The sequence below is a fragment of the Mus pahari genome, chromosome 8, assembly GCF_900095145.1.
Source record: "Mus pahari chromosome 8, PAHARI_EIJ_v1.1, whole genome shotgun sequence".
Taxonomy (NCBI): domain Eukaryota; kingdom Metazoa; phylum Chordata; class Mammalia; order Rodentia; family Muridae; genus Mus; species Mus pahari.
This window is the reverse complement of record NC_034597.1, coordinates 53,605,201-53,625,613: the sequence shown is the minus strand read 5'-3', so window position 1 is coordinate 53,625,613 and position 20,413 is coordinate 53,605,201. Positions and strand designations below refer to the sequence as shown.

Genomic DNA, 20,413 nt, shown 5'->3' with positions numbered 1-20,413 from the left:
TGGAATTGAGTCAATCTTCTACAGCAGTCTGTCTTGAGGGCTCCCCAACTGCCACTTGAGCCGATACTGGCCATAACCTGCTCTTAGAAATGAAGTCTGATTGCAACTCAGCCACTCCCATTCACATATCTTTTATTTTTCATGCTGCAATAGAAGCGATAGCAACACATTTGGGTAAAGTTTAAAACATGATGTGACAAACTTTAAAATATTTATCATTTAGCCCTTTTCAGAGGTTGATCCAGAATCAGAACAGACCATTTTTTAAATTATTTATTTATTTACACCGAACAGACCTCAGAGTCCTGCAAAGTCCAAAGTGTCTGAGGCAAGTCAGAGGCCCAGGCTTTCCTTGTGAGGATGGTGGACCCGAGGCTGATGGACAGTGATGCGTAAGAGAGCTTGAAGGCCCTGCTGGAAAGGCTGAGAGTGCATCTGAGCTGGTGTGGGCCCTTCCAGACAGGAGGCAAGAAGCACCGCGCTGGGCAGGGAACAGGACACACCCATGCTTTTCTTTCCCAAGGAGAAACAGAACTGGGGATAATTTGGCATTGCTCCCAATGCCAGAAGTTGGCATTTGGTGAGGTGGGGTTGTAAACATAGCCTCACTGGGAGGTCTGGTCACCATTCACACGGTGGCAGCAACGGACAACAGATGGGGAAGCTGGGGTGGCTGTAGTGCCCGCTCTCCCTAAGGCTCCTGTGCACTAGCTGGAGGCTGGCCCTGTGGGGCAGCACCACACACTTTCCTACCATGGGGCATGGGGCACTGGCTCACATGGATAATCAAAAGGACAGCCAAAAATGTTCCAAGCATTTTAACGGTTTACTGTGCACAGTGCTACAAAATACAAAAGATGGCTCTGGTCATTTATGGAGAGATATATGTAGCCCTTTTAAAAATGTGTGCTTTTTAAAGTCAGAGATTCTCCTGCCTGCTTCCCCAGCATACCTCATAACCTGTTATTTGTAACTGCAGGCCGTGAATCCTCTTACACAAATCAGTCCAGAAGGGACGGTCTGCAGGCTTGCTTACCAACATGAGTCGGCTGAGGAAGGGTGTGCAAAACTAGCTTTCATACTCAGAGCATTCTGTAAGTGTGCAAGGCATTGGCTACTCATGCTAAGTCTTTATAAGGCTTGTTAGCCAGTTGTATATAAGCCCAGATTTTCAAGTGCTGAACGGTTTCAAAGCAAGGCGTTCTGCTGTCCGCTGTAGTTTGCTGGCTGTTCTCTGAAGCACCCACCGGAAGCAGCACTTCTGGATTCTAGGGTCCTGGGTCCCTGTGTGACAGTGAGCACCAGGAAGGCATGCATTCTGTACTGCACACTGACATGGGACCAGTCACTGGGTGTTCTTTCCCCCTTCAACACTTTGGCCTTAAGAATTTTACTTTCTGAGTGTGAATAATTGTCAAGTCAGCTCTGGCTACGTCTTTTTTTTTTCAGTTCAAATAATTATATGAGGCATTATATTGTATAATTGAGCATTCAAAAATAGATTTTGTGATTTAAGTGTGTTGAAAATGTATTTCCATAAAAATGTCAGGTGTTTGTTTCTTTCCTCCTCCTCCTCTCCCTCCTCTTCCTCTTCCTCCTCCTCCTCTTCTTCCTCCTCTTCCTCCTCCTCCTTCTCCTTCTTCTTTTTTCTGAACCTCTAGAAATATGGCAACTGTCAGCTAAGGATAGGTGGCACGGTCAACATGCCAACGCTCCCCCAAGACAGATAATTAAGTTCGAGTCAGCTGGCAAACGGGGCTGAGAGCACCCTGTGAACAAAGAGCCGGGTACAGTGGTACCCCGGTTTCTGTGACTGAGTCTGTCTGAAAGCCAAGATGCGCTCAGATGTAGAACTCCTCCATGTCATCAGTCTCGGAACCAACCGTTGTTGGAGGCAATGGCATGCCTTGGACCCCCTGTGTGGCTTTGGGGTCATGACATGGCAGGGGTGTGGATAACTCTGTGAGCAAGGAGGCATCAGAAGCTGAGAGGCCAGGAGTAGTTGTCTCTTCAGGCCTGGGGGACCCTTTGGTGAGGAGAGAGTGGGAAACACAGGCAGTGTCTGGGCTCACCTCACTGGCAGCGGGCAGTGGTCCTTTCTTGGGACTCTTGTGTGCTGGCCAGTGGCTGCTACATCTCTCGGAGGAGAGGGATGCCTCTACTGTGTTGCAAAACCTACTGGGGGCAGAATATGCAGAGACCACAGACAGGTTTGAGGAGGACAGCCGCAGGCCCGTGTCCACATCTGTCTCTTGGGCCCCCTCTAAGTCATCAATGGACATGAGGCGGCTGGGCTTCCACTCTGACGCACTGTGTCTCTGGGAATCAGTCGGTAGTGGTTGTGGTTCAGTCGGGGAGGGGCCTCCACTGGGCAAACAAAACAAAGACTTGCTTCTCTGGAAAGACCAGGCAGGGCTGGAGGTGCTCGACTGTGGGCTGTCCCCAGGGAGCCGGGCTATCTGTTTGCATGGGCTGTTACGTAGGGCTGTCTGGCTGCTGCCCTGTCCTGTGTCTGGTGTGTCGACGACGGCTGCCAGAGGAGCGGAGTGCGGTTTCTTCTCCGAGGAGTGATGCGCTCTGCCGTACTTGGGGGCCTTTTTGTGTGTCCTCTGTGCCTGTAGAGAGAGGGCTCCGTTAGTCAGAGGCTACATTGAGGCTCACTGTTCCATGCAGCATGAAACAGACTGCCAATCATTGGGAACTCCAACTCTGGCTAGGAAGCTACCTCCAAGACTGAGGAATACAGCTGGCTCCTCATTCTGACAGGGTATTGCATTATGTAAAGTCCACGTGGGGATGTACCAAGGAGTAAGAGCCCGGAGAAGCAGACACATGGAGATGAGAAGCCCTCAGGAGTCTCCCTGCTCCCCTCAAAGCCCCGCCACCTCTGTCTTTACTCTCCAGTTTGGAGCACACAGCAGGGCTTTAGTTGAGGGGAGAATAAATGTCACCCACAATCTTTCACATTTCTAGGGGACTCTCATTCTCTGTACCAGTCTGTTGGGTACATTCCATGTTGACTTTAAGCAACATGACTTCCTGTCACAATGAGGAACCAGTCGCACTTCCTCCTGTCCCCCCCCTCGCCTGCCCCCCCCCCAAGACTGAGATACACTCCAGCAATTTGGGATAACCTCAGCTTAAGAACCATTAAATAAGGTTTCCCAGGTGTCTTTTGACTCTTCCTGGAGAGACATGAACAAACATCTATTCAACCCAGTTATGGCACCAATGAGAGATTACGGAAATGGTGTCACCCAAACCCAGTGCGCCAATGAGTTTACTGGAGTTACTTAGGGTGGCCGGAGTCACTCCATGGCAACCGTATCACTAAAAAGCCCAGCCCAGTATGGTGATGACTCAGGAAAGCAGCTCTTTTGCAATCCCCACCCAACCTGCTGGCAGATCCACTGAAGAGACTCCCCCCCCTCCATGTTCCCCCCAACCCATCCCAGCAGCTGTTTAATGCCTCAGAAAGGGCCTTGCCAATCTTTTATCTTTCTCTGAGTGTCCTGAGCCTTTTCACTTCGGTCAACTTGCTATAAGGCTCCTTCCAGGAGGGACTATTTCTATTCAGAGAAAATAGTTTCTCAACACCAAGACAGTCTGAGAGGGGGCCCTACTATGGGCAGGATGTCTTCTACAAAAGAGGGGCTGTTGGGGGGGTGTCAGCATTTATTCACATTTTGCCTTTCAGGAATTAGGTACAAGAAGGGGAATTGTTGCCTCCTGATGAGTCGTGAGGAGGTGTGGTAGGGAAGGAAGACAGTGTCACCCTTCAACACCCGACTCTGCTCCTTTCGTACACACCAGTCCTGCTGACAGGATCTGGTGTCTTCTGCATGGCACTGGGCACTCTGCTCAGGCACATTCCATCTCCTCTGCTTCTCTCCAATTATTTCTCTGGTCCAGATTCAAGACAATAATGCAAATTTAAATCAAACAACAGATTAGAGGATAACAGGTCTGGATTTATTCAGGATTGGCAAAACCTGATTGATGAATCCCTAAATAAAAAGGGGTTGCCAGGGTTTTACTAGAAGAGATATTTCCTTCTAGCAGGCGGAGACATATGTCTTCATAACAGATATTCCCAGTTCCCCCATTAACAAGGAACCTGGTTCCCACAAGCCACCTAGGAGCTATTGTTCAGTGTGTTTACCACTGAGTATTTACCATGGGCAAAGGAGAGGGAGATTCTGATTTGACCACATGATTCTTTTAAAAACATTATTGAAAGGATCTAAGGCAATACAAGAGAGACTAGGGAATGTGATGGTCAGCTCTTGAGGGTTCTGGGAGAGAACTCATCTTCCCAGTGGGGCAGAGTGGATGTCAGTGGCGGTGAGTCCTGAATCACACACAATCCAGGACACGGGCATGTCAAAACTAGGTGGCTTTCTGGCAGGATGGTGGTTTACAGTGAGGGAGATGGTGGGATGGAGGTGGGGAGCCCATTCAGAAGCCACTGCAATGATGCTCCAGTTCCTACGTGCTGGGACACATAAGCCACATCTACATGATGCACACAGTCACTCCTTAGCTGTGCATTCAGAGGTGCAGACTCTCCTGGGATTATCTGCCTGGCTTTTCTCTCCATGTTGCCCAGTCTGCATTCTGTTTGGCTTTTGTCCATATGTCTTGCCAATTCTATTCTACCATCTAGGCCCTGCATATCATATCGGCATCCCAAAGCTGTTTTTTATTAAGCGTGGCTTAAATTCAATCAGCTGCAGCAAGCCTTCTGGGAGGCTGAAGATATGGCTCAATTGGTGAAGTATTTGCTGCACAATTATGGGACCTGAGTTTGGATCCCTAGCAGGACTGTATAAAAAGCCAAGCATAGGAACACGTGTCTGTCATTCCTGGGCTGGGAGGAAGATAGAGTTCTGGAGCTAAGTGGCTAGTTGACCTAGCTGAACTGGTGAGCTCAAGGTTCAATGAGAGACCCTATCACAACAAACAAGGTGAAGAGAGCTTGAGAAAGACACCCAGTGTTGACCTATGACCTCCACATGCATGTGTTCATGTGCACAGGCACCCAAATGCCCATGTGAATACATGCAAAAGCACATATATGCAACACACATACACATATTTTTCTTAGATTCTATATTATGGATGCTTAAAAAATATGATGCAAGGCCCAAGTACACCGAGAAAGGTCACAACTGCTGGTGGTTTTAAGACAAATGATCTTCACCATCCTTTAGCTTGGCTGGGTAAGAGAGAAGACAGGATGAACTTGTTGTAGGAAGGAAGTCTCCGAGGAATGGAGACTGCTTCAAAGTCTGGAAGGGCACATTTCCCGGGGAGAACTCTAGTATCCTTTGCTTATTGGTAAGTATGTACCACAGTGTAGCCCACTGCTTCAGTGCTTCAGTTATGGGCGAGGATGGCTGGACTCTGGACCTGCTTGAAAACGGAAGCCAGTGGCGGACACAGCTTCACGAGAAGCCGAAGATCAAGGTTCCCAGTCAAGTGACTGCTAAGGGACATTCAAACCTGCCAGTCTCACCTAGCCCAGTGGGGTTTAAATTTGGCTTAAAGTCCAGCATGGCAGGCAGGAACACGGTGGGCTTGAACAGAGCTGTTCATGCTTCCACAAGCCCATATGTGGTCTCTCTAGTTTCTATGGCACCATGAAAGCGGGAAGCCAGAGAAACCCCATACCATGTTGCTCTGAAGAAAGCTGGCAGCTGCTCTGTTTTGCTGGGGGAGTGCAACCTGCACACTGGAGGTGCCTGCTGTGTGTGTGTGTATCTCAAGGCTGGCACACTACTGTGGATAACTGCAGGCATCTTGGGATGAGAGCTTGGGAAGGAGGCTGCAGAGTTTTTCCTACCCTTCCCACATCTAGACTCTGGGACCAGGGCGATGAGCATGGGGCATCTACCTGGACCCAGCCAGGCTGGTGGTGATTCCTTGGCTTTATCCAGTGGGATCTTATCTGACCTAAAGACAGCCCACTGTTCCAAGAATGGAGCCTCTGATGTGTTTCCCTGGGGCTGGCTTTTTTTTTTTCCCCTGCCTCTCTGCTTGACTGGGAACAATAGGGGCTGAGAGGGAATCCAGAAACTGCCCTAGTGGGATTTACAGGAGTGCAACAGGAGCTTGTCACTTCATGGTTGGCTGCTACTTCTCAGGGGCAGCCTTCCTGAGCCCCAGCAGTGACAGCAGAGATGGTGTGAAGCCAGCCTCCTCCCTTCCCTCTGGAGCAACATGGGCTGGATGCCCCGCTGGAATTCACAAGCTCCTTTCCTCACTATTTAAGGAACTTTCTCCAAGAGCGGAACAGCATGCATAAATTAATCTGCTGTACGAAGGCAGCCAGCCAGGGGGACCTGCTTATGCTTCTCATGTCGCTAGGAAATTGGAATCCAGCTATGAGCTCGTCCTGAGACTGCAGCACAGCAGACTCCTGGTGAAGGACACGAGGCATTCTCCTGCCCAGCTCCTATCTGCGTCTGCATAGACGCCTGCCCAGCCTCTGAGGCAGAGGGCAATGGGATGCTGTGAAGATTTATCTGGTCACCTCTCTTCTCCTGGAGGGCACTCATTCTCTTGGGCACATGGAGAGGAGCAGAGTGGCTGGACCCTGGGTGAGCATATTTTTAGTTTTAATAGACACTTTCAAACATTCCAGAGTTGATGGTATAAATGTACAATTCTGTCAAAAATTTAAACGTATTTCAAGTACTTCACACTCTCACCAAGATCTGGTATTATGATTGTATTTAATTTTAGCCCATCTGGTGGGCAACAGTATTCCATCACTGTGTTAATTTGTATTTCTTTGATGACCACCCCCTTCCCCCCAGTCTCCAGGGTCACCTCATGTAACCTAGGCTGGCCTCAAAACTCAAGAGCTTTTTGCTGCTGCTCTGAGGGCCGGAGTTATAGGCCTGTACCGTTGTGCATGACTGTAGGGCATCTTTCAATGCTCATTGGCAGAGACTCTGTGTGTGAAGTGCCTGCCCTTTGTACATATTCTGGAATCAATACTTTTAAAAAAGATTTAAGGGGCTGGTGAAATGGCTCAGTGGGTAAGAGCACTGACTGCTCTTCCAAAGGTCCTGAATTCAAATCCCAGCAACCACATGGTGGCTCACAACCATCCGCAATGAGATCTGATGCCCTCTTCTGGTGTGTCTGAGGACAACTACAGTGTACTTACATATAACAATAAATAAATCTTTTTTTTAAAAAAAAGATTTAAGCATCACAGATATTACAAACCCACCTGGAACTTGTGGTTTTACTCTGATTGTTTTTATGACTAAGCACTTTTAGTTTTAATGAAGATATTTACATTTTTTTTTTCAACACTGTTTTGCTGGTTGTGCTATCTTAAGGAGGTGCAGGTGCAGGTGCAGGTGAGGTGACCCTGGGTAAGTGTTTGCTATGCAAGCATGGTGACTGCTATAGTGAAGAGAGATAACAGAGTCCTGAGGGTTGCCCTCAGACTCACACACACACTTATGCACAGACACACACACACATACAGACCCATGCATACAGATACACACACATACACACAGATGCACACAGACACATACACACACAAACACACAGACATACAAACTTACACACATACACACACAGAAATGTCGCAAATGTCCAGTATGTGAATGTAGAGAGCCACCAGTCTTTTAATTGTCCCTGGGGTATTTTTTCACTCTTCTCCCAGCACCAGAATCAGGAACCTATAAGCCGTGTTTTTGAAGCCTGTCCGGGGGGGGGGGGAGGCAATTGTGGGATCACAATGGTTCTAGAAGGGGCATGTCATTCCCATTCTGGGCCTGTGTTGTCTGGGCTAGTGTGGCTGATCGACATTTCCAGAGCCTCTGCTCATCCCCTGTCTGTTTGCCTGTCTATCTGTGTGCGTGTGTGTTTGAATAAAATAAAAATAGGCAGGGATTTGGTTAGTCCAACTACCCTGTGTGTATACGCAACAATAAAATTTATTATTGAAGAAATGACAATATGCTGTGTGTGTGTTCTAATAACAAATTACTTACAGAATTAGATAGTGGGTTGTATTTGGCTTATGGTCTTTAACTTGCTGGCTTTGGCTCAATTGTTTCTACTCTATAAAATTTAAAATCAATGCTCTAACTGTATCAAACCCTCACTAACGCATGAATTAGGGTCGTCTACCACCCTGTCTCCCCTTTAGCCCTGCCATCTTCCTTGATCACCTCCCCCTACACCCCTTAAAACCATGGCCACACCAGCCTGGAGCATTGGCTCTTGGCCATGCCATGGCTCACAGTGGTAAAGACACCAGGCAGGCAGGAAGGGCAGGAAGGGCGCATGCTTCACTCCTAAAGCCACCCTTCCCACTCACGTGCCCCTGGCTTCTCACGTGGAGCTGGGTGGGAGGAGGGCTGGCTCTGTTCAGCCGGACCACGGTCTGCCTGGAGGAGGGAGGGGCTGGTCTGGTGGGAAAGAGCTTCAATTATGAAAGCATTGTGTTGCTCGTTTGTTGTTATTGTGGTGGTCTCCCCTCCCCCTGGGCTCCGGGGCACTAATTCATGGATAACTGAGTTACTTCCATCTCCTGTAGAAATAGGCCATTAGAGTGCAAAGGCAGTCTTATCGGAAGGCTAAGCCATCTGACTACACCAGGAAAAGAATACCAATGAAGCGGGCCTGCCAAACAGTTCAAGACTTCCACTGGCCTGGGCCAGGTTCATAGCCTGGCTTAGACGACAGCTGCTAAACCCTCTCCCTTCCTTATCACCTTAAATTTGGGCAACCCACACCACCATTTGGACAAATGGCTATATGTTTTTGCCAGAAATGATACTGGAGAAAATGTCTCAAGATGGAGGTTGTCACCAATGTTTGCTAAGAGGATCAGAAATAAGAGTTGAATTTACCGTATGACATGGGTCGGCAGTTCACAACCCCTGAGTACATCTGGGAGACTTTAAAAAATACATGTAACTCTGTAGCAGCAGAAACAGGCTCTCTAGGTTGGGGTGGGGAGCAGGCAGGGAGCATGAAGCTGGGGCTTCTTTGCCTTGCTGACAACTCCTCACGCAGCTTTTTCTCATACACCTGTGCTATGGTCACTTGAATGACTACATTCTAAAAGACTCTGTCACTCCATGACTACATGTGACTCTTTTTAGAACCTTAAGAACCATTTTAGTTGATCTATTTGAAGTAAGCTGTTGCAACTTGAGAGGTCCAAAAGTCGGCGTCTAGAAGATGGAGACCCAGAGAGCTGTAGGGATATGAAACCACCACCTCCCTCTTGTCTAATGCCCTCCTGTGGTGGTTCATCGGGCCTTCACTGCAAGTGTTTGGGCTAAGGTATAGTGAACTTGTCTTCTTAGTTCATTTGTCTGGAAATCGGTAATGCAATGGGAATTTAACCACATATCTCTTTTGCCACAACTTTCTACCTTGTTCTGATCTACAAACCTGTTTTTCAACAAAACTTGCTTGCTGGTCTTGGACTTCATCAGCACCAACCATTTCTATAGCATTAGGAGTTCGCTCTTGTAATATCTGTTCTTGTTTGTTTGTTTAGTTTTTTTTTTTTTTTGAGACAGGGTTTCTTTGTGTATCCCTGGCTGTTCTGGAACTCACTCTATAGACCAGGCTGGCCTTGAACTCAGAAATCCACCTGCCTCTTCCTCCCAAGTGCTGGGATTGAAGGTGTGCGCCACCACTGCCTGGCCTGTTCATTCTTTTAAAACAGAAAACCACTGAATACATTTGCGATGTGAAGGCCAGGAACACCAAGTCTGCTTGCCATCAACTGACTGTCCCAGAACAAAGGCTCACTAGACCAAAGCTCCACCTGGCCTCTCTCAGAGCACAGGCAGTTATGGTCACTCAACAGACTGAAGAGTAAAGACATCTAATGTTCCCCATAAACCCGACTTAACTAATTCGTCCTTAACTGAAGGACGAATCTGGGCCTGGGGTCTCGGAGCTGCAGATAACCTTCAAGGGGTTAGGGCAGATCCTACTCTTCTGTGTTCAGGAACATGGTAAGTTAGAACAGAATCCCTGTTTGCTGGTCCACGACTCTCTCTGCTTAGTAATTAGCTCCTTAGAGCTTCTGCAGGGCTGGGGACCAGTCTTGGCTCTACCTGGGCCAGTCCTAACTGGAATTACAGTCATCTTTCATTTTCCAGAAGACTGACTTCAGGTCATTAGTACAAGTGTCCTTGACCTGCTTTCACATACAGAAAAAACAAAGAAACAACAAAACCACACCAACTCCTACCCACCCACCCGTAAAACCTATCTAAAACTCCTCTTAATTACATTGTGTGTGTGTGTGTGTGTGTGTGTGTGTGTGTGTGTGTGTGTGTGTACCCATGTGCCACAGTTCATGTGTGGAGAAGAGTGGACAACCTGTCTTCTTCTACTATGTGGGTCCCAAGCTGAGCCATCTTGCTAGCCCCCAAGAGCTACTTTTGAAGCTGAATAATCAGGGCAAGGAACAGCTCAGTGACAGGACATCTGCCTGGCAGGCATGAAGCCACGGGTTCACTCTCTAACACCACCGAGTAATAATGATAATGACACTGAGCCAATTAGAACTGTCAGTTTTTATTGTGTGTATGTGTGAGGGGGAGTCTATGTGCTTGCACATACATGCTGAGGTCAGAGCAGGGCTTCTGTGCGTCTTTCTTTCTCTTCCTCTGTGTTACTGCTTTGAGACGGGGCCTCTCAATAACTGGAAGCTAGCACTCTGTGCTGGGTGGTCTGGTAAGAAGCCTCTAGCATTCACCCGGTCTCTCTCTGCCAACACTGGGGTTGCAGGCATGCGCAGCCACACTCGGCTTCTTATGAGTGCTGGGGATGCAGACTTGGGCCTTCATGTTTCCCCAGCCAGGGCTCTGAGCCCGGAGCCACCTCCACAGCCCCTAAAGCTATCAGTTTCTCTCGTAGTTAATTTCAAATTGCAATTTGTCAATCTTATTACACGAGTAACAAATCTGCAAATGGTAGCAATAATTGCTTTAAAGGGGCCTTTTGTGGCTGAATTAATTTCCTTTAATATTTTAGAGATGCATTGGATGCATTTATGTGTTTAGGAGTTGACTTGTTCTCCTTGGAGATGTTGAGGATGGAGCCCAGGGCCTCATACACGGTAGGCAAGCAGTCCTTACTAACAAAAACTCAAGCATGGAACTAAAGCCATGCCTGCAAGGTAGCTCGGCAACTGAGAGGGGCGGGGAGCATCAGAAGTCAGCAATAATGCTTGTAAGTGGTTGTTGCATCAATAAAGCTTTGTGGCAGTTTGAATAGGAACGGCCCCCTTAGACTCCCATATTTGAAGAATGCTTAATCACCAAGGGGTAGATAGGATTAGAATGATTTGGATACGTAGCCTTGTTCGAGGAAGTGTGTCACCGAGAGTACGTTGTGAGTCTTCGAACGCCTGCACCTGGCCCAGTATTTCTCCCTCTCTCTGTCTCTGTGTCTGTGTGTCTGTCTGTGTGTCATCCTGTGGATCAGAATGTAGCTCTCAGCTACCGCTCCTGCTCCAGCACCATGCCTGCTGACATGCTCTCCACCATGATGATAATGGACTAAACCTCTGGAACTGCCAAGCCAGCTCTCAATTAAACGTTCTCTTTTAATAAGAGCTGCCTTGGTCAGAGTGTCTCTTGACATCAATAAAACAGCGACCCAGACCTCAGAGCACCTTGCAAGGTCCTTTGCAGGTAGGTTCCTTCTCTGGCTTCCACGGACCTGCACAGCATCATTCAAGGACCACAGACGGCCAGTTTCTTCATGCTCCTCAAGTCCTGGTTCTACATATTTATGCCACACAGCCTTGTTCCTGCCACCTGTGTGACTGTGCCCAGGGTGGACGTCTGGTATAGGGGAGAGCAGTTAGCAGGCTAGCTGCCTGGATTCTCTCACCCCACCAGACACAGAGGAGGAGAGCAGTCACACCAAAACTTCAGTGAGAGTCCGAGGTGGTGCCTAAAAGAAAGATTGCTAATTCTGATCTAGCCCCATTCTTTCTTATGGAAGATTAGAATCCTTCTTTTGATAACACTGGGGGGGGGGTGGGTTATAAAATCATCTTCAATAATGACTGAGCTCTGGAAACTTCCTTTGTTCTTCTTCTTCTTAATATTTCTTCAATTGCTTGCATCACCCTTTGGGTGTGTGTGTGTGTGTGTGTGTGTGTGTGTGTGTGTAGGAGGAGGGTTTATTTTACCTTATAGCTTACAGCAAATCATGCAGGGAAGACAGGATAGGAATGTGGAAGCAGAAACTGAAAGCAGAGGCTTTCTCTGTTTGCTTTCTTATACACACCAGGACCACCTACCCAGTGATAGCATTGCTCATAGTAGGCTGAGCTCTTCCAAGTCAATCATTAATTAAGAAAATGCCTCGCAGTCTTGTCTACAGGCTATGTCTATGGGGACATCTTCTTAATCTAAAAAGAGGTTCCTTCTTTTTAGAGAACTCTAGCTTCTGTCAAGTTGACAAAAAGCTAACTAGTGCCCCAGGGAATCAGGACAAGCCAGAGCATGGGCTATGTCTAAATCAAAGTCCTTTAGACTCTCTTGATGGGCTCCCAAGAACATCCATCTACTTGGCTCCTCATTTTTCTTGGCCTCCAAGGCTGGACTCAATGGTGACGAACCCAGAATCTGTCTCTAGTCACTTTGATAACTGACACACTGTGGTGTCCCTCCCTGATGGCTTCCAGAGAGGAAGAGAGAAGACACTTAATCATTGTTAGTTTCTTAGGTTACGAACAAAAGTGGGTGTACCTCTCTTGGCTGCAGGTAGGTATTGCAGTGTTGAACTGAGCTCAGCTCTTAAGTATTATATCTAGGCAGCATTTTTCTTATCAAGAAGATACATAGCAATACATAGTTGTGTAAATAATATCTTAGAAAGACTGATATTTAGGGAGTGCAATCCACTGGACTGTTTAAAAGCACACTAATCATTTTAGTCTTTGGTTATATTTTTATGCTGGATGTTTAAGATGACCTAGGTGGCCATTAACAAGCTTTGTTTGTTTTGTGAGACAAGTCTTATGTCCCCTGGCTGTCCTGGAACTCTCTGTGTAGATCATACTGGCCTTGAACTTAACAAGATCTACCTGCCTCTGTCCCTGAGTGTTGGGATTAAAGGCATTCACCACCACTCCTGGCTTGCCACTTTTTTTTTTTTTTTTTTTCTGCTAAGGCCAGTTGAGGATCTGGTCCTCAGGGGTCACTTGGATTTGGGAGTGACCTTCGGCTCCTCCAGACTCCCTTCTGCTAGTTGTTCCTTTCATTTGAATTTAAGGTGATGGCTTTGCTTGATCATGGTTTCACTTGGAAACTGTCTTAGCTAGGGTTTTACTGCTGTGAACAGACACCATGACCAAGGCAACTCTTATAAAGGACAACATATAATCGGGGCTGGCTTACAGATTCAGAGGTTCAGTCCATTATCATCAAGGTAGGAGCATGGCAGCATCCAGGAAGATATGAGGCTGGAAGAGCTGAGAGTTCTACTGCTTATTCCAAAAGCAGCTAGAAGACTGGCTTCCAGGCAGCTAGGACAAGTGTTTTAAAGTCCACACCAACAGTGACACACTTCCTCCAAGAAAGCCACACCTACTCCAACAAGACCACACCCCCAAATAGTGCCACTCCCTGTGCCAAGCATATTCAAACCACCACAGAAGCACTGGGGGAAATTTTCCTGGGTTGGTCTGCTTCTTGTAGACTTGACACTGGTTATAGTCACCAGATGGGGGTCTCCATGGCCTTCTTGAACAAGAGAATGCGTGCCTTGCCACAGACATAGAACATTTGAGACATCCTGTAGCCCCCTGGGACCTCACTGACTCCTTCCTTTTGTAATTCCTCTGACACATCAGCATAGCCTCCAGCCATGGGGATGGAACACACAGATTATTTATTCCAATCTGATACTGAAACTTCTGTGCAATAAAGCTTGGGAGAAACAAAACATTGTCAACTAAATTTGATTAAGCATACATTTTCATTTAATAAGAACCAGTCAATAACTCCACTGGTTTGACATCAGTGTATTGGACTTTGACCTTAGAATTTTCAGTATCATCATATTCAATTCTCATTCTTTACAAACTTTAAATAACTTACTCAGACCACTGTGTTTGTTACATATACAAACCCATCTTTACTAAAACCATTTACTTGCTGTTTTTTTTCCTCAATAGCATGAGGCACAGTGACATTAACAAATTTAGTATCTGATGTGAATATTTTATTTCTTTCTCTGGGGAGTGGAGGAAACTAGGTATTGTCTATATTCTCCTCATGAAGCCCAGGTGACAAGCAAGAGCTTGGTTTCACCCTGTGGAACCATCAAATGTAATGGGCTTACTTCTAGAACATGGGTGAGGGATTATTGCAGAAGGATGAGGGACCTTCATAAGCAGTTGTACTAGAAAGTCTTCACCCAGCATGGACAATGGTTTTCTCATGGACACGGTGGAGTTTTCTCTCCCTACCCTAAATACTCTAGCTGGTCCCCTAAACCACATGGCCATGTCTAATTAGGGCAGAATGACCTACACCAAGTTAGGAGGAGCGGCCGGATTCTGAGGTGGCTGCTCTTCCAGATGTCCTGAGTTCAATTCTGAATAAGCACATGGTGGCTCACAGCCATATATAATAGGATGTCCTCTCCTGCTATGCAGACATACATGCTAATAGAGTACTTATATACATATTTAAAAAAAGAGGCAGAACACTTCATGGGGCTAGAGATATAGCTCAGTAGTTTAGAGCACTAGGTGTTTTCCCAGGACCCAGTTTCGAGTCCCATCACTTGCAGTTGGCTGTAACTCTACCAGGGAGAGCTGGTTCCCTTCCCCATCCCTGGGCACTCACACATGCGGTGCACAGACATACATGCAGGTAAATGCCAAAACACACAAAATAAAAGTAAATAAGAATTTAAATAATTTAAAACCACTCTTAATTTTGAAGGGTTGCCCTCTGTCTTTAAACTTTATAAGGTCATGGGTGAGTGGCAGTCGGCATACATGGCCAAAGAGGGCCAGGCCAAGAGAAGTATTTGCTTTTACTGATGTGTAGTCTGAGAGCCTTCCTGGCTATATTAGATGACTCACTGGTCAGGAGCCTATACCCACAATCATTTCTTAATGTGCCTGCGGTGGAGGCAAACACTTTGTAAGACTTTCCTCATGAAGAGACCACATTATAGGGTAATATAATACACTGTTATCGTTTCCGTAGAGACTGCCTTTTAACCTACACTTAGTGTTCAGGACAAGCCTGTGCGTATTTGTAATCCCAGCCATCCCTCCTTTCTTATAGCTAGTTCTTGACGGAGATGGAGATCATTGCTGAATTTTGTGTACTCCTTATTTGGGTATCAAGAATAAAACCAGGCATGCACCATGAAGAAGGGAGAATGCATTTACCTTAGGTTAAATTCCAGCTGTCCAGAGCACTGGGTTCGATTGGAAAATGTCATGCTTGAACACTTGGTTCCCCTGACGACAAAACATCTAGGGGGTGAAGCCTCTTTGGAGAGAGGGGTTCACTGGGGAGGATGCTGAGGTTTGATAGCCACTCCCCTTCCTGTTCGTCCCCTGCTTCCTGAGCACAAAGGAAATGTCACCTGCTGCTATCCACTGCTTCCCGCTTTTGTCACCCACCAAGGTGGACTGTAGCCCCTTGGACTATGAGAAGAAGCTTGTTTTTTCTCTGACAAGTTGCTCCTTGTCAGGAATTGTGTGGCAGCCTAGACAAAAGTCGCCAGTACACCAAGGGACAGTTTTCCCTCCCTGGTGGAAAATACAGCTGCTTTCTGACTCCAAGTTTTTGCATGTGGGGTTTTCAGTCACCAGAAAGGAGAGTAACTCTTGCTTCCAGATTCTAGATCCTAATGTCTACATGAAGCCAGGTGCACAGACAACCTGAAGACACCAGCCACAGCCAGGGATGCCACACTGGGTCAGCCCAACATGGTGTACCAGCTCCAGTTACGGAGGCCGGACGAGGCCAGACTGGGTCAGCCCTCTGCCCAACACAGTACATCAGCTCCAGTTAAGGAGGCCGGGCAGGGTCAGTACAACATGGTGTATCAGCTATAGCTGTGCATGGGCAAGAGGGACTTTCAGCCAAGGCCTTCTGGGGAGGGTACATCCTGGCAAACTACAGAACTGAACAGCACCTGTCGCAGAAGGGGAAGCTTTACCCTTATCCTCAGCCCCCACTTAAATGCTTCAGTAGAAGTTTCTCATAAACAGCTAAATTATATATTTCATTTACACGCATACCACCCATTCAGAGAAGAGAAACATCAAAAACCATCTTATTTACATGGAATTTATAGAACGAGAAACCTGTGCAACCTAGTGCTTTAGAAAGTTACAGGAAACGGGTGGCGTCAGACGGTGACTAAGGTGCAGCCTGACCGTGCAGTTCCAGGCATTTTCTTTGCTTTTCAGGAAGTTATCCTCCATTGTAGCAGCCGAAACAGCTACAGACATCTGTAACTCTCACTCATAATTCTCACAACAAAGATTTCAGCTGAACAATAATACACCAGGTCCAGACAAAAAGGGCCTGCATCTTGGAATTTTCAAAAGACTATATTTTGCCCAATATATACTATACAAGGGCAGAAAAGAAAACTTTGAAAATTGAATATGATCATTTTGTCCCAAAGGAGGTTCATCCACTTTTCCAAAATTTTTTGGTGTATGTCTTAGCATATACAAAGACAGTTCTTGTTTGGCTAGGGCTAACTGAAAACTCTCAGATGCTGTCAGATTAATAAATACTGCTTTTATGAATAGAATCAAACTCACAGTGGGAGTTCTAGAAGCTGGGTGGAATGCCCCCAACCCTGTACCTCCTAACATACTTGATAATTACATTTCTCTTTTTATTATCCGCCTCCCCTGCAGAAGTTAATCTCACTAAAACAGTGACTTGTGTCTGGCTGCATTCAGAGGTCACAATGCGTGCCAAGAAGACACCCTAAGGATTGTCTGAATCTGGCTAAAGTTAGCCATGTGTAATACGAGGAATACCATGAAGATTAGTGATAGCTGTCGGCGTTGTGGCTGGATTAGAACTCTGGGATTGAGTGTCTGGTCAGTGTCCAGGCTGAACGTAAGTGACTAAAGCAGCTACTCTGCATGTGACTGTGACTCTCGGGGAAGTCACTCTTAGGGCTCTGCCGCAAAGCTCGTTTTGACAGGCAGCAACTCTCTATGTCAGAGTGCTTTGCTTTTAACCTCTTGGAAAGATGCATTTTTTATTTATGTTTATGCCTGTGTCTGTCATGGGTTGGTGCACAAGTGTGAGAGCCCCCTGAGAGGTTAGGTGTCTGATTCACAGGAGCTGGACTTACAAGTGGGTGTGAACCATAGTGTGAATGCTATGAACCAAACTTAGGTCCTTGGAAAGAGCAGCAAAGGCTTGTACCCATGTCAACATTACTCTTTACTTCAAATTCTTCTGTATCCAGTTGCTATTACTCTCCTAGTTAAGTAAAATATATATACTTAGATATATAATCAGGCATCTTTTTTAAAACATGTGGTATACAGTTATGAGTATACAAAAAAGAAGACAGCATTGCCATTCTGAACCGTGTTTTAACAAGATACCTTCCCTTCTTGAGTAATTCAGAGCTCAGGGAAGGGCTGAGTTGTTTATAGATAAAAACAAAAAGCAAATAATCCCTCTCCCCTGGAAGAGACAGAGGGGGAAGAGGTTCCCATTCAGAATCTGGACAAGGTAAAGGAGGGGAGACTCTAGATGCGCTCTCACTCTGAACAAGGCAGCTGAAGAACTATTCAATCAACGTTTTCTACAGCGTACAACTATATCCACTGATCAAAAACTTTATCTTAAAAAGTATATTTGAAAAGAGTTTTAGGGAACTGTAATGGCTAATTTTGACTGTCAACTTGGTTGCGTTAGGAGATGCCTGTTCAGGGCTGAGGAGGTATCTGTGAGAATCTTTCCTGAGAGGTTTAACTGAGGAGGGAAGACCCACTCTGAGTGTGGATGGCACCATTTGTCTGTGCTAAGTTCTTCATCCCTTAACTTGCTGTGTCTCCCAGCAATGAGGAAAGTAACTAAGGTAGGTATATGTGCTAACAAACAAACAAACAAACCCAACAACAGCAACAACAAAAAACAAAAAACAAAAAAAAACAAAAAAAAAAGGAAGAAAAAGAAGAAAGAGAACTATGAATAAAATAAAAAGGATCTTCCTCAGTGCCCTTTCCCTTTGTGACCCGAATGTGTGGCTCTTGCTAGAGTGGGAGGCTGTTCTCTGTAGGTGAGCACAGAGCATTCCCCAAAACTGGGAGATGCTGTCTGTTGCCCCTGCCTGCAGTCTGTTGCCCCTGCCTGCTGCTTCTAAACTGGCTTATAGAGAAGTCTACGTTCCCTAGTCCCAAGATGAGAATCTATTTTCTTTCTCTTTCAACAATTCCTCATCTTCAGACGCCTGCACCCATACAGACTTTATATAGTCACCAAAATGTGTGGCTCACCTTTGATATCCTTTCAGAGTTTCCTGTGAGGGCCCAGGCCATGTCTTCTACACTGTTCTTTCCTTTGTGCTACTAGAATAGTCAAGACAATTCAGGACAGTCATCACCTCTACCTGGACCCTTCAGTACAGATATGACCCTCTGAATGTCCTTAACTTTTACTGGTGTGACTGTTATACTTTGCATACACATTTGTCAGTGTAAAGATGCAGAATTGTTTTTCTCATATTTCAAAGATTAGAGAGCAAAGGTTAGCATTTAGTTTATTTAACAACAGAAGCCACATTCTTCAGAAGGAGGTCTGACAATCAAGGGGGTCCTATAAACAGCATTGACCCTGGGGTCACCTAATAGATCACTAATCGTAACAACCACCTGTGGCAGCAAGTGTGGAAAGCAGAAGGGGAGGGGGCGGTGGAAAGAAATCCATAATCTTGTCTATAGACTCGACACAATTTTCAAATCCCTGGGTTTCTCTTGTAAAAGCAGAGAATATATTTGGGAAGCCTCCCCGGTGTGCAAAAGATCAAATTAAGGGCTCTTTATCAGCACGTTCCCCAGGTGAGAAGCCTGTGTGCTTCCACCCCAAGAGAGCGCTGGGTGTTAGGAGTGTTCAACCTAAGAACTGCTCAAGTGTCTACAGAGACCCGTGTCACTTCCGCATCACTTCCGGGATGCTAAAAGATCTAGAGGCCTCTAGAGAAGTCTTTACACCTCTGCTCTGGATTGGAGTGTGGGATACCCTACTTGTCTAGGTTGGACAAGGCCATCCTGCTCTTCTTTGCCCTAACTCGTCTGTATGACGTCTACAACGGCTTTCCAGCACAACAAACTCGCAGACAAACAGACAGACAGATGTCAGATGACCTCTGTACCTGCAGAAGGATCTTGTTGCCATCGTGGTCCTCAGTCTGCCAGCGCCCCTCGCTGATGGGGCTGCAGGGGTTGGGGAGGAGCGGTACCAGTTGCCCGATGTCCTTCACTCGGAACTCCAGCACGGAGGAGTCGGTGGGCACTGGCTTCTGGTCGCAGGGTAGTCTTTTCAGGGAGAACTGGATGTCCACATCCAGATTGGAGAAAATGGGGAAGATGCAGAAGTCTGCTTTCCGCTGGCTGGGGCTCCGGCGCAAGATCAGCTCATAGAAGCGGAGGCTGTCAGCATAGCTGTTATGGCGACAGTAGATGGTGAAGCGCACGATTTCCTTGCCGTAGTGCACCGGTCTGATTGCCCACAGTGGGGTCCCGGGAGCCAGAGTGAAGAAGTCCTGACTGCAAGGCAGGTAGGGTATGAAGCGGCCATGCACTCGCTCTGTGTGGTGGTGGCGCCAGGGCGGCTGCTGCAGCACCCTGTGTACCTGTAGGATCTGTTCCTCTCCGTACTCCTCCTGCAGGAACAGCACCACTGCCAACGCCGGCTGTGCACCCTTGGGAGACTTCCGCCTTCGCCTGACTGTGCGCCGCTCAGACACTCGGAACAGTGGGAGATCAGGGTGAACCCACGCCAAAACCTTGTCGATGGCCTCCTGCAGTGGCTGTGACTCCCCTGGGTCTGCGATGATGTGGATGCTCACCAGGAAAGGGTCCTGTGCCTCCTCCACAGAAAGCTCACCTGGGAGCACACGGGAATGAATGAATGGATGGACAGATGGGTGGGTGAGTAGATGAATGATGGATGGATGGACAGATGGGTGGGTGAGTAGATGGATGATGGATGGATGGACAGATGGGTGGGTGAGTAAATGGATGGATGGATGGACACATGGGTGGGTGAGCAGATGGATGGATAGGTGGGTGTAGTGGCTATTCCTGGTTGTCAACTTGACTATATTTGAAATGAACTACAATCCAGAATTGGAAGGCTCACCAGTGAACCTAATCTGGAGA

General features: G+C 46.9%; 1 protein-coding gene across 2 annotated transcripts in view; it reads right to left on the bottom strand.

Moving 5' to 3' along the window:
* Positions 1 to 1,632: 1,632 nt before the first annotated feature.
* Fam124a (family with sequence similarity 124 member A) overlaps positions 1,633 to 20,413 on the bottom strand; it is a 57,872-nt gene continuing 39,091 nt past the window's right edge. For both annotated transcript variants that reach the window (XM_029541988.1, XM_021203993.2), the window contains 2 exons: positions 19,405 to 20,138; positions 1,633 to 2,615 (listed from right to left, as the gene is read on the bottom strand). In XM_029541988.1, the coding sequence (XP_029397848.1) occupies positions 1,842 to 2,615; positions 19,405 to 20,138 (1,508 nt within the window). In that variant the 3' untranslated portion in view covers positions 1,633 to 1,841. The remainder of the gene's footprint in view (positions 2,616 to 19,404; positions 20,139 to 20,413) is intronic.